Here is a 16,439-nt window from a genome sequence, read left to right as displayed (position 1 = left end):
TTATATACACTTAGAGACATTTCGTGGCTGGAAGGGCTGACAGACAAAAAATTAAAGAGCCCAAGGATGTAGAAGAAGGTTGATAAACATAAACCGAGTGAGATGACATGGCCCAAGGTCATGAAAAGTCAGAGGGAGAGCAGGGCTCACAGATTACTAGCGCGCTTGCTCACAGCCCCATATCTTTTCGTGTTGACCCCATGACTATCACCATTGTTTTGCTACACTGACACAACTCTCAATGCATAAGTTGCATTCATGCAGGCAACTGACCTGAACCCAAGGTGTTTGCGTTGGTGCTGAATCACTCCACAGAGTTTATTCTGACTGGCATCAGCTCAATCTACTTTAGGTGAGCTCAGATCAATGGCAGAGACTTGCAGAGTAACCTGGTCACCAGAGCCATATGTGACCCCCTTGGCACTCTCAAAAGAGCTTGTCTAGGCTCTCATCACCATTTCATTTCCCTACAGATGTGTAGTGGGTGGGGGGCCGCTAATAACCTCAACACCGAATGCATTTCAGCAGTGCTTTTTATGTATAGCTCTGTGATCCTTTGAGATGAAAGATGCCACAGAACTGTAAATCTCTGCCATTGTCATTATTATCTGAATTGGTGCTTCTTCAATACTCCTGGAAGTGACATATAAATAATAGCATTATGATGTAATCAATATCTCATATTTATATCTACCCTTTCATCCAGAAAGATCACAGAGCTCTTTGTAAGCAGTATCTTCACAAGTCCCTCTTAGTTGAGCATAACAGCACCAAAGGGAGCCTAGTGAGCCAATACATAATTATACTGATATGATTTCACCCTTTTCAAGCCACCTTCAGATCCCACAGTAGGTTAGGAACCTATTGCATACTACGGACAGGAATTTATGGTCAAGGTAGAATTTATCTAGGTCACCAAAACTAACATGCCTGCACTTGTAAAAGTTGCACAAGAAAATTTAATGACCCTATGTAGCCAGAAGCTCCACTGAACACTCCAAGTGCAAAGGTGTGTTAAGTTTATAAAAGTTTATAGACTTCACACTCCTGTAACTTGAAGAGAGCAGAACACTTGACATAGACAGAGCCAAGTGTTACCGGGCAAATTGCTGTTAGACACTCTGTTTGTTTAAAGCATCCCTCCCCACCTCCTCACCTCATATGCTTTGCATTTATTCTTGGATACAGTCTTTAGAGAAAATGATATTCTTCTGAGAAATCAAAGGCCTCTCTAGTTGGGTCAATTTTCTTGTTCTATATGTGAAGCTATAAGACTTTTTGTTGTTTTTCTTTTGTATATCTATTTTATTAAATCCCTGCATTTCAAATTAATAACATTCTAATGAGAAGGGTCTTGGGTTGTCCTATGACTGCTCAGAAGAAGGCCCAACTTAGAGCTGAGAGATTGAAGATTACTTTTACCTAAATTGTCAAAGGCAGGTGACAATGCAAGGAGACTACTATACAAGTAGGTCACCTTGCTGGATCTCTAGGGAGCAGGGAATGGCTCAGAGGCCAAGGAAAGCTCTGGAGAAACCCTTTGGATTCCAGGTCGGTTTCAACCAGAGTCTGGGCTGGTAGCATTTTTAATGGTTTTTTTTTTTTTTTGTTTTGTTTTTTTTTTTTTTTTTTTTTCCTGAAAACAGTGTGTTAATGACAAATGTCTGGTACCACTTGGGTGAGTGCCATTTTTACTGATCACACCAGAACCTGAACTGGTACTCTTGGGCTTTCTGTTATTAAGAATAGCAAAAATGCCAAGGAGATGAGGCTCAAATCTAAGGGACTGCTCCCACAAGTACAATGGGTTCACCTCAGAGAGACAAATGGCGTGAGATATATGTTCAGAAAACCCCTCAAATTATCCCCAGATCACTGGCTGTAGCATCTGGGAACTCACAGCTCTTAGCTGGCAGGCAGGTCCTGACTTACCCTTAATCCACTGGACACAGATAAGTGATAAGAAATGACCCCAGGGCAAGGGATTGAGGGCAGCCGAAAACTGGATGCATGAAAAACCCCTCAGTGAAATCCCTGCTGTGTCAGAAAAGGGAATATTCTTGGTACACATTTTTCCCCTTAATCCATCCTAGATCCTTCTGGTTTGTAGGATGCAGGGACCTGCCAGAAGGTTGCTGTGGAAGCTTGAGCACAGGGTACCTGCGTTGCTGTGAAATTTATGGTGTCTCATGCCTCTTTCTCAGGTCCTGAGCTGCGTGAACCCTGACAACGTGAACAGCCCCGAGATCCCGGTGAAGATCCTGAACTGTGACACCATCACCCAGGTCAAGGAGAAGATCCTCGATGCCATCTTCAAGAACGTGCCCTGCTCCCACCGGCCCAAAGCTGCTGATATGGACCTGGGTACGTGAGTGCACAACGGGCCCTGAATGCCCCAGGGCTGGGGGAAGAGGTGAAAGAGGAGAGGGGAGAAGGGAGAGAAGAGACAGTCAAACTCAACCCAGACTATTTGCTGTGCCAAGTGCCACCTCTCCAGACTCACAGTACCCCTGGTACTTGGGCAGGGCATCAGCAACAGTGAGAGGGCAGAAGAAACTGATTAAATTGATGCGCACACTCCTGGCTTATGAAAGCTCTACTGCTCTGACCTTGAGGACTTGAAATGATCAGTAGCCACCCTGATTTTCTGCCCAGAATTTGGCTTGATCAAGGGTATGGAAAAGGCACATCCTGCCCAAATCCCCTGGAAGAAGAGCACTGAAAACACAGGGTGGTGTTGTCAGAAGTGTTCAGGCAGCTCAGATTTATTCCTAGCTCTTCTCTGAGCAGTGAGGGCTTGGATTATGCATGTCTTCTTGCTGAGACAGTCACAGCCCAAGCAGTATTAATTTCTCATCATGTGGGCACAGGAAAGAGGATGAAGCATCCTCCGTTCAGTGGGCTGCATCCATCTCACCCTTGACTGCTTCCCTCTCCTGCCAGCACCCCTCCACCAACAGCAGGGCTGGGAGCTGCTGCTGACATTTCTTTTTTTTTGCAGAGGACAAGGAGATCAGCAGTCATGTTTTAAAGAAAGATCAGTCCCTCTGTTTATGAATTCATGCTTTTTTTTTTTGCTCCTTCATGAGATGCTCTGCTTGGGGGACGAAAAGAGCTGCAGTAGCTTCACTTGGATTTTAAGCTCTGGGGCACACAGGAGCTGTACAGCCTAGCACAGGGATGCCTTTGGGGCCAAAATCAGTTTCTGCCCCAAATCTGGTGCAAGGACACTGGGGGAAGTGAAATATCTGAAGCTGAGTCCGGGTTAGATCTGATACCACACCTGGAGGCTGCTATGAGAGGATGTAGAGCAATCTGCTCAGGACAACGATGAGGAGTCTGGCACGGGGCTGTATTGTGTGAGACCATCAGCCAGAATTTGCCCTCAGTGACCTTCAGTGGAAAGGACTTCAGTGGAAAATGATGGAGTCTATAAAAGTCAGCAGAGTAGAGGAGGAACCTAAAGGAGGAGGAATGGACCGATGCCAAGAAACAATTCACAGCAATAACAGAGGCAGAAATGAGAGGTCAGGGATTAAAGTTAAGTGTGTTTGTGTGTGCATTTGTGTAGGGGAGGAGGGATTCCTGACAGAAATTGCAGCAAGATTCCTGCTCATGAAAGGCAGTTAGAATAACAAAACGAGCTGCCAAAACCAGCAGTAATAAAGAACAGATCATATACATCATCAAAAAAAAGGACCCGAGTTGATTTTGGAGCTGCTGTGAGTCAGCAGGGGAACGCTGAGTGCAAGGGTGAGCATCAGGCCAGGTAGGGCAGGGAACCAGAACACAAAAAATGTGGGGAATGGGGTTTACAGCCAAAACCATTGACCCAGCTGGTGCTGGATGGTGACCACAGAGCCCATGAGGATTGAGTCTCGCGCTGGTTGTGGGTGGAGAGTGGTTTGTTCCACTGCTGGGATAAATATGTACTTGAAGGCAGGAGTTTTCCCTGCATAGAATTTCTAGGTTGGAAGAGACCTCAAGATCATCGAGTCCAAAAATTTGCATATTGCAAATACAAGGAAGACTTTGGAATCCAGTTTTATTGCAGCTCTGGCAGCTGAGAGGTGCAGAACAGTGTGCACACAGGGTCTTAAGTGGAGTCTGACAATTTTGCATCCAGTGCTTGGCAGATGTAAGTTATTTTGACCTTCCGAGGACCAGTAAGTTCCAGAAAGTGTTTATGAGCATTTACATCCCTACCAGAAGGGCTGGACACAGACTTGTCCATACAGACGGGAGACTGCTTGATGAGCAGCTGTTTAGCCTCTAGCACTGATGATGCAGTTGGTAAAATACATATATAAAAATAACTAGGGGAAAAAAAAAAGAAACTAATATCTTCTCATCTAGGAGAAGAGTCTTGCCAGCAATGATATTTGCAGGCTCCTTTAGCACAGCAGTTAATAAGGTGGGAGGAGCAGGGCTGGCATGAGTGAAGCAGGGACAAGAGGACACGTACATCCAGCCACAGCTCCTGCCCAGCCTCTTCGCAGGAAAAAGCTATTTGCTGGCACCTGGCATCCTTTGGGGACAGTGAAGGCAACAAAGGGGGGAAGCAGAAAGCAGCGGTGACAAAAGACAGCAGCACAGAGCTCTCAGGATCAACCTGCCCCAGGCTGAATGCTCAGAATTGTCAAAGGTGGCTGGATCAGCCCCGCCAGCCCATGCTAAACAGTGGGTCGGAGCAGATGATTATCATCTGCCTTTGAAATCAATGGTTTCCTACACACCAGCACAGTTTTCTATTACCGTTGCAATTTTCCAGGCTTTCTGTCCGTACCAAGGCCAGATTGCTCACATGAAGAAAGCAAACAAGCTAATGAGTTATTTGGAGTTGTTAAATGCAGGGTAGCTGCAGGCAGAGTGACTTGTACGTGTGGCAAATGTCATAATGTTTTGCAGTTACCCAGACAACTCATGGAGGGGGTTGTCAGCTGAAAGCACTCATTTTGGACACCCCGAGGTTACATTTTAGTCCAAAACCCAAACTGCAGCCCTTGGAGTACAGGCTTCTTTCTACCACGGCTATTTCTGTTATTATTATCCTTTAAAGCCCTCTCCACAAAGAAAAGAGCCCATCTTTGGGAAAGCGTTAGGGTGTGAGGATCACAAAACAGAAATTTGGCTCCACGCTGAGGCATTCACTCTTCCTGGAGCCTTTTGGAAGGGGCTGCTGAGGTGGTGGGGGATGCTGGTTGAGTGCCTTGCACTTGGTGATGCTGGCTCAGGCCAGGACAAGCTTTCAGTGCCTCACCAGCAGTGCAGTACTGATGTGTTGAGTTTAATCTCAAGGAGCCATTTAAACAGAGTCTAACTCTAGGATATATAAGGTAAAGCAGAGTACTTGCATATACAGAATGAAATATTTCCCATGTCTGGTATAAACTTTTTCTTTCCAACTGTGATTGTCTTTTCTCCATGCTAGAAGCAGAGCTGAGTTTCTCCTCTTTTCCTCAAGGTCATCACTTACTGGGCACTTCCCCACTTCTGTTTCCCACCCAGCTGGTTTTATTCCAACCCATAACAAGGAAACAAAATGTTTTATTCTCATATTTCTAATCCCAATCTTTTGTGGAAATTATAGGAAGTGATGAAATACTCCTAGGAATGGAGGACTAAAAGCAGCCCATGACAGACAAATCCTTCCTGAGCACAAGTGATCGTGAAGTAGGCTTCAATCATGGACAAGCTAGATGCATTTGTTCCACTTGCCACTGCTAGGCACAGCCACAAACCTTTTCATAGTCCTTCAAATAAGACTTCAGGTCTTTAGGAAAAGTGTGGGAAGCATTGTGCAGTTAATACAGATGACCAAAATGAATTGCATGCATTAAGACCCACAAGTGCCTGTAAAGAGCAGGGTAACTGATGATGACCAGCTCAGAAGAAGACATCTGGAATAAGCCGAGAGGTCTTCTAGCTCTGGGTGTTTCAGTTGCCCCTGAAAAATCTCTGCTGCTCTTTTCTTCCTTGTTCACTGGGCATCTTCAGGGTGACCTGGATCAGAGAGAAGGCACAAGGGAGGTGGAGCATTTTCTGTAGGAGGTGCAGGAGGACATCTCCCCCTCTCCCACATCCCCACAGAATCATTCCCTAGCCAGGCATTGCTACAGCTCAGACAAACCCCTCTTCGTCAGTTTTCCCTGGAATTTCCTTTTTTTTTCCCAGTCAAGTTGAAGAAAAAGGTTGTTCCTTAAGAAAAAAAGAAGAAAAAAAAAAAAGAAAAAAAAAAGGAGAAAAAAAAAGAAAAAAAAAGGAAAAAAAAAAAAAAGGAAAAAAAAAAAAGAAGAGAAGAAGAAGGGGAAAAAAAAAAGAAGTAATTCCTGCGTGCAATAAAAAGATACACTATCTGCTGAATGAAATATAAAGGCTTCACAGCAGCTGTCTCCTGAGTTTGCATTTACCGCTGCTCCTGATTGGGAGGCTTGATAAAGATAATGGGATTTTTTACCTCCCTCCCCCTCTCTGGAAGGTGGAAGTGTAACAAATTGGATTGGAGTGTGTCTCTCCTTTGTGCCGGCTCGCAGAGGAGTGAGCAGATCTGATGAGAGAGGGGACGGGGCGCTGCCAGCGAGGACAAAGCTAACACTTTTCACTCAGTGCTGTGAATAGGGATGTCATGGTCACCTTTCCCTCCTTCGTGCCCTCCCTACCCATTTATCTTCTCCCAGCCATCACATTTCCTTGCAGATCCTTGTGTGGCCACCTAAGGTGGCACCTGTAGGGACGAGGAGTTGTGAGATTGGGGAGAGCTGTGAGGTTAGGGTGAGCTGGGGGTCCACACCTGGGGTCCAAACGCTATGTGGGTTTGTGTCCCTCCCCAAAGATGAGTCAGAAAAGGCGACTACAGAAATACGTAGGGACCTGATGGAGAGAAGTCAAAGAGGCACCATGGGGACCATGAGGAAGGCACACAGGGGACACACTGTGACAGCAGAAGTGGCTTTGGCACCCTGCAGAGCTCTTTATAAAAGCACCATTTCCCATCCCAGCTCAAACTTCTTCATTTTTTACTCTTCCAAACAACATCTGGGACCAGTTAGTTTCTGGGGATCCTGTCCAGGGGGCAATGGACAGAGAGTATCGCCCTCAGACATCACAAGGATAATATCGGCGAGGTCCTAAGGAGCTGGAGTAAATGAAGGCCAGTTTAGGATCAGTGCTTAGCCAATGTAACCTTTGCTTACTCTTGGAGTATCTCCTGCCAAAGTAACACCCAGCAATAAACAGAGCAGCTGACCTCTCCCTGCTAATTTAAATGAATAATAAAGGCAAGGGCGTCTTTCCCAATGCATTTTAATTATGTGATAAGAAAACTGCTGAAACCAGAAGAAATTTGCAATGGTCCTTGCATTTTTATATTAGGAGAAATAAGCAGGGGTGGCAGGTGATGTCTCCATATCCAAGAGTTCATTTTAATTAACTCCAGCAGTTGAATAGACTTTCTGCTTGGGCTCTTGCTCAACTGTGTGTGGCTGGGTCACTGTGACTGAGACGTGACCACCAAAAAGGAAGCTTTGGATGGTTCAGATGGGTTGTGGTGAACCAAAACAACAATGGCTGGTGTCACAAAATTATGTTACGTTTCTCCCCTTTTGGTCCCAATTCCAAAGCTAAGGGCCTCCTGCTCTCCATCACTTCTGGACTTGAGTGGCAAGAAGTATTTTGTGAGCCCTGATGGAGGCAAACTGGTCCCAGTAAAGGGTCTGGTGCTGCACCGACCAAGACTCTGCTCTGCCCCAGGGGAGCCCTGTCTCTGGCTAGGTCTTGGAGTTATATCTCAAATATCCAAAAAGTCAATGTCCATGCTGTTAAATGAAAGAGGGCTGGTGAGTAATTTCTGTCCCTGAGGCAAGTGACATTCATTTGCTCGTGTCACTTGGTGGTGGCTAACATATGCAAGGGCAGGTGGGCATTGGAAGTAGCCACGCTGGAGAAAAAACTGAGCCAGGGAGTGAGCTACAAGTTAAGCACTGGGGATAATCAGGGAGCCAAAGCACCAGGACTTGCTTTGTTTGGCTCTGCCATTGGAACAACAGCTCCCTGGTCACTGATTTATTTATCTGTATGATCTTCAGCACTGTGTGCTGCTGTGCAGTGGCCTCGGACCCCTCATCTCTGTAGGCAACTGCTCTGTGTCCTGATCTCTGCATGGTTCGGTGTCACTCTTTAAAGAGGTGGCTGTTTCATGTGCAAAAGTGGCTTTGTGATAGCAGTATTTTTTTTTATCAAGGGTAAAGAAACCGGTCTGAATAACCGAGGACTTGACTCTGAACTTTGCCACAAGGCTATGATTTTTGTGTACTCCCTGAACCATCTATCTGAACCTTTCATAATTCTTTTGTCCCTTCTCTCCCTCCTTTGTGGGCTCTGGACATTTATGCGTTTATATGTTGTGTATGGTTGGAGGCATCAGTCATAGCACAATGGCAATGACTGATACGGTGCTACATGGATGCAACCTGCACGTGTGACACCATGAGTTGTAAGCACAGGGCTTAGAAGGCTCTGAGATGCTCTGAAGGGCAGAATTTAATCATTCCATGTCCCTGTTCTCCTTGCAGAGTGGCGGCAAGCAAGCGGGGCAAGGATGATCCTGCAGGACGAAGACATCACAACCAAGATAGAGAACGACTGGAAGAGACTCAACACGCTGGCACACTATCAGGTAACTGCGGGAGAGGATGGGTAACAGGTAGATCGGTCAGGAAAGTGAAAAGGAGAAGGGTAAAATGTTGTTCTCCAAGATGCAGAGGTAGACAGTGGTTGAGTGGGCAATAAATGAGCAGAGCTCCTGTAAATGAGCACGTCCATCCTGTAGGAACCATTGTGAACCTCACTGGAGATGAAGATAAGGGAAGAAATATGAAGATAAGGGAAGAAATAAGATTGTCTCTCCCCAAGGAGGGACAGCCCTGGTGAGCAAAGGATGAAGAGAAGCGTTAGTCATGAGGACAGCATGAGTTAACATTTCTTACGTTGACAGACAGCAAACAAGCTCTTCCCTCCTCCTTTTTTTCCACTGCATCAAAGGCCTTGTAATGCCAGCAGAGTTCAGAAAGATGGACAAGACAAAATGGAAGAGAAGGAGGCTTGTTGTCTGGAAGAAGGAGGAGGAAAGCAGCATGACTAGAGACAGAAGTGCGATGGAGGTGACAGTAGTATAGGAACTGTTGGTTTTAATCTCTGTGTGATTTGCCTTGGGACAAGGCTTCTCTTCATCTGTGCATTACACTGAGATCCATAACAGAGGGCTAAAGAAGTCCAAAAATATCTCACACAAGTGGTAGATTTAATGAAAAAAAATGGAGTTTAGGTCAAAAGCTCCCCCAGTTCTTTCCTCCTTTGACCAAAAAAAAAAAAAATCATTAAGTTTAATCCGATGTTGACAATTCTATCATTTCCTCAATCACACCTCAGCAATGTGTGTTTTAAAACAAGGTTTATTTTTATATATATTTTTTTTCATTTAAGAACTGACCTGAGGAAGCAGCAGGCAATAATTTGAAAAGGAAACAAAACTTTTCACTTTAGGTTGACTGAGAATTGCTGGCTGACTCCCCAAGACTTTTCAAGGGGGACAGGGCAGGGTTTCTATTTTATTCCACCAACAAACCAAGGATAATTTTCTTTCCTTTCTGTGCTTTTTTCAGTTGTTTGCTCCAGGCAATGAGCTCCCAGGTCTATGGATGAGCGGGGGCAGAACAAGTCCTCAACCACTGGGGTGCTGAGCTCTGCATTGTTTGACTTGGCTGTCCTGAGGGCAGACAGATCATTCTGGGACAGACACTGATGTTCTTGCTGCCTCAGTTTCCCCATCTGGAATGTGGGGCTAAAACTACAAAAAGCCTGTAATTGCCTTCCATGATTGCTGAGGGGCTATTTAATTAGCCTCCGCAGTGCTTTGAAGATCAAAAACTCCATGCAAGTGCTAATTATTATTATTACACAGACAAGAGTTAAAAGTTGTTAGCAGTATTTTTTTTTCACCCATCTCCTTTTTTATGATGTCTTATTTATCACAGATATTCCTGATATGGCTCCTCTGTGCCAATGGCTTGTTAACATTTCTGATATGGGACCCATGTGAATCACCTATCCGTAGAAATGGAAGGTCTGGCTCATTTCAGAAAGCTGTTTTCTGTTGAAATGCTATCCCATGACATCCTAGAGCACACCCCCCCCTAGCCCTGCTGCTTTCCCCAAGCTGAGACCCTCTGAAACAGCAAAAAGAAAGAAGTCGTGGTGGTCAGATCTGCCCAGCAGTGCATTTGTCATGTGCACGGAGAGATTGGCAGGGTCAGTCAAAGTGGAAAATGTAGATATTTCCCTCTGACCCAAGTACCTAGATGCTACCTGCAATCAAGTTAGGAAGAATAGAAAAGTTCACATTAGTTTTCCCAATTTTATATCATAAAAATCCAAATTCCTAAGATCCTAAATAAGATGTAATCTCTTCTGGTCCCTGACACCACTGCTAGTTTGACTTAAATATATACATAACATAGAAACCTCCCTTCACCTCTCCCTTCATTATCAAATATGTTTCTCTGGAAATCTCAGCAGCACCTCAGTAAGGCTGATACTTGTGCTTATGTCAGGCCATATAAGAATGGCTGATTTGGACAAATTTCCTTCCCTTGGAAGCTGAAATAGTAGAGGAATGACTTGTGAGATTTGGGGACCTAGATAGCTGATCCTTAAATTCTGATAGCTCTTGGTATAAAACACTTACCCAACTCATAGTCCTAACCTAGATTCTCCAGTTTCCCTGTACTCATGGGACCTGGGATCTCTAATTCCTGTTTCGCTATCATAGTCCAGACCTTTTATCAGCTTAGCTCCCAGGTAAGTGGATGGTTGTCCACTGTGAAAAATGACCTTGTAGTATCTCTAACCTTTCCTGAAGTAATACTGTGGTCACAAGCTACCTTAATCACTTCAGTTATGGATGAAGACAAGGTGTTTTATTCTACTCATGCTCCCGTCCTGCATGAAAGCCTCCTCACGAAGAGCCTATGGTCAGTTTTAGAGGTCAATGCAAAACTCACGTTGTCATCCCTGGGCTTTCACTCAGGATCCGAGTGGGTCATTCTGCTTTGCCATCAATTGTCCCAGTGCCCAAGTCCAAGCTTCTAGTGATGCAACAACAGATTTTTTCCCCTTTTTGTTAATAAACCCACTGAAGAAAACATTTAAAGCTTTGGTACAAAATTTCTGTCTTGCTTGCAGTGACACTGGCTTACGGTTCAGTCTCTGCTGCTTGAATTCCAGCTGTCCTTGGCACGCTCCTCAGCCAGTTCGCAGAAGCTTGTTGACAGAGCCCATTTTTCTCTGTAGGTACCAGATGGATCTGTGGTAGCTTTGGTCTCCAAGCAAGTCACTGCCTACAATGCAGTCAACAACTCCACAGTGTCAAGGACCTCAGCCAGCAAGTACGGTAAGAACCGGTGTGCTGATAAGGTTCAAGAGAGCACTGAAGGAGAGATCCCAAACACCAAGATGGTTACAAGACAAGCACCAGAAACATAGGCAGATGGCAAGTTGATAGGATTGCTTGATGGATGGCAGGAGGAGAGGAGTTAGCCATTTAAAACTTTGGCATCTGGTCCAAGATGTCAATCTAAGTTACTGGATTGCCCTTGGAAGTCCCTCTCCTTCCCTAATAGTGAAAGAAGGAGCCTAAATAATTAACATTTTAGATCAATGTGGAAAAGCTCAGTCATTCTAGTGGGCAAAGCTCTTGGAGAATGGTCTGTTGTGCCAGAGGAGAGGCCTCTGGAGCAAAAAGCAACCTACAGAGGGCATTGCTTGTCTACTGTTATAGCTTAGTGTGGGTATTGTGTATCCCACACAGCTATGTTATTATCCCAAGGGAATTTGCACCTGGAACAAGAAAAATGTCTTACTGATACCTTTTATCAGTGTATCTCAAAGCAGTGCACTGTTTTTCCTACTTCAGTCATATCATGAGACAGTTGTAAGCAAACCCAGGACACTATGATGGTGTGGGACAGCAAAGAAAAATGTCTCTAACATGCAACCAGAGTGCTGCAAAACCACCCTTTATCCTGGATGCACCTATCATAGCAGTTCATTATTGTTTTTCATTATGTATGAAAGCATCTCTGATCCTTCGTAGTCACTTTAGATTGAAGGAAAGTATGGCTACTCGATGTCCAAGGAGCCCCCTTTCTCTTTCTCCAAGGGCATAAAGCAATCCACCAGATCTTATTAATATTCATCCTCTTTGCCATGTTGTTGCAATTACTGAAAGACACAGTGACCTTTGAAAAGGAAGACTTAAGGGGGGTTAATTTCTGTTGGATTTCCTTAATTCTTTTGCCGTTTGATTTTTCAGGAGGAGGGTGTGAGGAGGAATGCAGGGGGAGGAGAAGATGTAGTGGGTCAGAAGTGATTGTTAATTGCAATTAAGAAAACAGCATCCAGAGAGAAAAAAAGGATATTCCATCTAATAATTAATATGTAGAGATTGGTAATGCATTAATGAGGCTGATACAGATCTTGCTACAGAAAGGTGCAACACTCTTCCGTTAATTATGGTTGGAAAAGACTCAATCTGGAGCCTTGTGGAAGGTCAGGGGGAGGAGAATACCTCATGCCATCACTCAGAGGCAAAGGGAAACAGAGTCTAGTTCCTGTCAAAACAAGATTTTGGAGCAGATACTGAAGAAGATAGTGGGGTAGGAGTTTTTGGGTTGCTTTGATGCCATAGGAGGGATAGGAGGCAGTTCCTCCTGAGCTTGGGGATGGAGAGATAGGCAAAAGGTCACATCAGTTACATCAGTATTACTGTATAAAATATCCCATGACCTGTTCTCTGGCCATAGGGCCAAGAAGCTCAGTCTGGTATGGCTAACACCCTACAGGTAAAACAAATTGAACCTGCCCATACTGGCTACCACGAGTAGATGGTACTGTCCCCGAACCAGTCCTGGGCAGTGCCTGACACTAACAGTGCTACTCCCTGATGAAGAACTTCTATTAGAGGATGCATCATTAGCATGTTTCCTTGGTGAAACCCATTAACCTGAGACACATGCACCTATTTTTGCAGAAAATATGATCCGTTACACGGGCAGCCCGGACAGCCTCCGTTCCCGCACACCCATGATCACCCCTGACCTTGAGAGTGGAGTCAAGATGTGGCACTTGGTGAAGAACCACGAGCATGGTGACCAAAAAGAGGGTGATCGGGGCAGCAAGATGGTTTCTGAGATCTACCTGACAAGGCTACTTGCCACCAAGGTATATGGTTGGGATGGGGAAAAGGGTGAGGAATGGGCTTCTAGAGGCTACAGTGGGACTTCTTGCAGACAAGATATAAGAGTCTGCTCAGAGGATGCTAAAGGGGAAATAAACAGAAGGAAAGTAGAGCAAGAGGAATGCAAAGAATTTAGAGAACAAAGTCAGGAAAGGGACATGAGAAGGCCAAATGGTGAAAAGAGAGATGTGATAACTTCAAGGGTACTGCTTCTGGTGTGTCTCGACTGAGGAGGATCAAGAGGTGGGGATGTCACGAGCAAAGGGAGTGATCAGTGAAAAATAGACAATAAACACATGAATAAACAGTGACAGTAACAAAACAGAAGCTAAGGGCTCACAGAGATCTAGGATTTGGAAAGCAATGAGGAGTGGCCATGGCCATGAGTCTGGTGGAGAGCGTGAACACAGGGGTAAGTATGTGCTGGTGTTGATGATGATGGCTTGTAGTTTGGATCAAAACTGAGCAAATTAAGAATCAGGGCATGGATGTGGCCACATCCTATCTGTTCAATCCACACTCCTCTAAATGCTAAAAACCAGCCTCCTATGTGTGTGCCTGCAAAAATTCTCCAAGGACGCAGCATGTTAGTGCTCGGCATAACTAAGGATGCTGCACTGTTACGAGGGCACTTGTACAAGTGGAGATCATTGAAGGGGATAGACTTATAACTTACTGCAGTGAACATTGGGTCTGTGACAGCTACAGAAAGTGGTTTTATTGCCACTGTCTGCACAGCAACATCTCACTGTCAGTCAGAACCATTCTGTCCCTTCCCTAGGAGAGGAATGGCTGGCTCTCATTGCAGTTGGCTTGCTCCCAGGCTTTTCAACTTCTTTCATCTCTTATCAAGACTATTCTCCACCTATCTCTTCTCTAAAGGCTCTACAAAAATGTGGGCAAAAGCAGTCGTGTGATTTTACAACTATTTGCTCTTCCACCCTGTGGATCCATCATTGGTGGTGCTCTCCTTGGAAAAGCCCGCATTAATGAGGAGGCTGCAATGTTCTTCTTTTGTGCCCCAGCAGGGACCAGGGCAGGTGGGGAGGCAGGCACTATAATCAAACAGGGTCCCTTTACAATCCTGCCATCCTCCTGCAGTGCAGAGCATCCCTGTGCCTGAATCTCTGACACATGAGTTATCTGGATGCATCTCAGAAGTCGAAACTGCAGCTGTGGCTCAGGTGTGGCTCATCACAGCGTAATCTCACCCCATTCTGAGCAGGGTTAAACCAAGCAGCAATCAAACAGCCTGATCTTCCTCCTTTCTCTGAAGTTTTGACTATTACCATTTCCTGTCAACAGGCACAAACACAATTGCATTTATTCATTCAAATCTGAGTTTGCCCATCAGACAGCTCTCCGTTACATGCTTAAGTCCTACCATAAGTTTTAGCCGCTCATTTGTTTCAGCCTATGGTCTCTGACTCTCCCTGCAGCCTCACTCCGTCTCTCTGCGTTGCAATGAGATTCAGACATAAAATGGCTTTGCCTTTAGCCTTGGAACACTGTCAGCTCCGTGGCATTAAGATGCTTTTATGGATCACACAATGTAAAAAGAAAATGATGCTCCCCAGGGCCAGGGCCCCAGCTGGTGTAAATGAGCAACCATTGGACCAGTGCTGATCTACCCTGTCTGGGGATATGTCCCTTACCCCACCACTGAATTGCTTTTGCTTTCTGTTTCGGATCACAAACAACACTTTTTTTTTTTTTTTTTTTGTCTGAAGACAGCAGGAAAGCAGCTGCAAAACTTGCATGGCAAGAGAGAGAGCAAAAAGGCTGGGGGTTTATTGTTTCCCCTCTTGGGCTGAGCAATATTCTTTCCTCATCATGACCATTTTAGGGGGGGAGGAAAGAGGAGAGAGACCAATTGCTAGTAATACAATCCCAGGGAATACTTAGTTAAACTGACAATGATTTTTATTCTGTTAAATCCCTGACCTCCGAGACCTAGAGTCTCTTGCCTAAAAGCCTCAGAGGTTTTCTTTGTATTTGTGTGGGTGAGCATGTAGAGAACTAATTCCCTCCAGAAACTGAACCTGAGGGCAAGTTCTTCCATGTCAGACCAACAGGATTTCTCCTCAGGGGCCCTTTCTGAGTCAGACATACTGCAGGGATTATTCACCCTGTAGGAGTTCACACAAGCAAAAGGCACCTCTGTTTGTTTCCCAAAGAATAAATCAAGTGGTGAATCAGCAAGAGACACCAGCTTTCTAATTAAGTATTTGTTAGCGCTATGTAAACGTGTGTTGCTCTGGTGGAACCTGGTGCTTCATTTCTACTAAGGAGGAATTTCTTGGATCTGCAGAGAAAGGGAAGGCTTTTATTTTTCAGCTGAGGAAAATTTGTGTATCAGGAAACGTTTATTGGAGGTTTGATTGATTTTTTGTTATTTTAGCAGCCATGTGGTTTGTTCACATATAAGTGCCTGTGCAGCTCTGGTGGCAGAGTAGAGCTTTACACGGGCTACCACAGCTCTTCAACAGCCCGCTTGTCCAGGTCTGGTCACCCTTTGCTATTCCAGCTCTTCACAGTCCTCAACTGTCCTCATCATCTGGCTAGGGTGGTTCTTCTGGATCTGGAATTCTTCTCCAAGAGAAGCCTAAGGACACTGCTGCAATCACTGCAGGGGGCATTGGGTCTGCAGAGCAGTACTTGACCGGTTTGAGCATTGCTCCTAGGGCTTGTCTTGGTCCCATGAAGATGGATAGTAAAAAGCAAGGAGGCCTATTGGAATTAGGATGAAATTCTTGTTATTATGCTACTTACACATACAGGACAGCCATCTTCTCCAGTCACTGTTGTCCTATTTGTCTCAATGACACTTTCTGTTCTCCTCTACATTCATCTGACTTCTATTCTCAGCTTAAGAACAGACCCTGGACAAAAACCTGTGTAGAAAATGGCTATTTTTTGGCTCATGTATGCACCAAAGCAGTTGAGTATAGGATTCAGAGGAGAAAAATTTCAGTGGGAACAGATGATCACCTTCCCATCACCATATACCTGAGATGGGGCGAGGTATCCTACCACATCTCAGCCTCCCTCCCTGAGTGCTAGTAACAGAGAGGACACATCTTGACCTACCCCATTCAGCTGGTAAACATAAGTAATATATATTATGAAGATGCAGATGTCTGCTTAA

At 45.0% G+C, this 16,439-nt stretch overlaps 1 protein-coding gene across 1 annotated transcript in view; it reads left to right on the top strand.

The window, feature by feature from the left end:
• The window catches only part of PLXNA4 (plexin A4), a gene marked incomplete at its 5' end in the record, with an annotated part of 374,119 nt that overhangs the window by 343,154 nt on the left and 14,526 nt on the right, over window positions 1-16,439 (top strand). Inside the window, 4 exons of the mRNA XM_082765856.1 lie at window positions 2,205-2,364; window positions 8,571-8,674; window positions 11,347-11,446; window positions 13,085-13,275. Coding sequence (XP_082621982.1) covers window positions 2,205-2,364; window positions 8,571-8,674; window positions 11,347-11,446; window positions 13,085-13,275 — 555 coding nt within the window. The remainder of the gene's footprint in view (window positions 1-2,204; window positions 2,365-8,570; window positions 8,675-11,346; window positions 11,447-13,084; window positions 13,276-16,439) is intronic.

The sequence above is a fragment of the Aythya marila genome (genome assembly GCF_965140915.1).
Source record: "Aythya marila genome assembly, chromosome: 1".
Classification (NCBI taxonomy): Eukaryota; Metazoa; Chordata; class Aves; order Anseriformes; family Anatidae; genus Aythya; species Aythya marila.
Note: the sequence above shows the minus strand (reverse complement) of the source record. Positions and strands in the feature narration are given on the sequence as shown.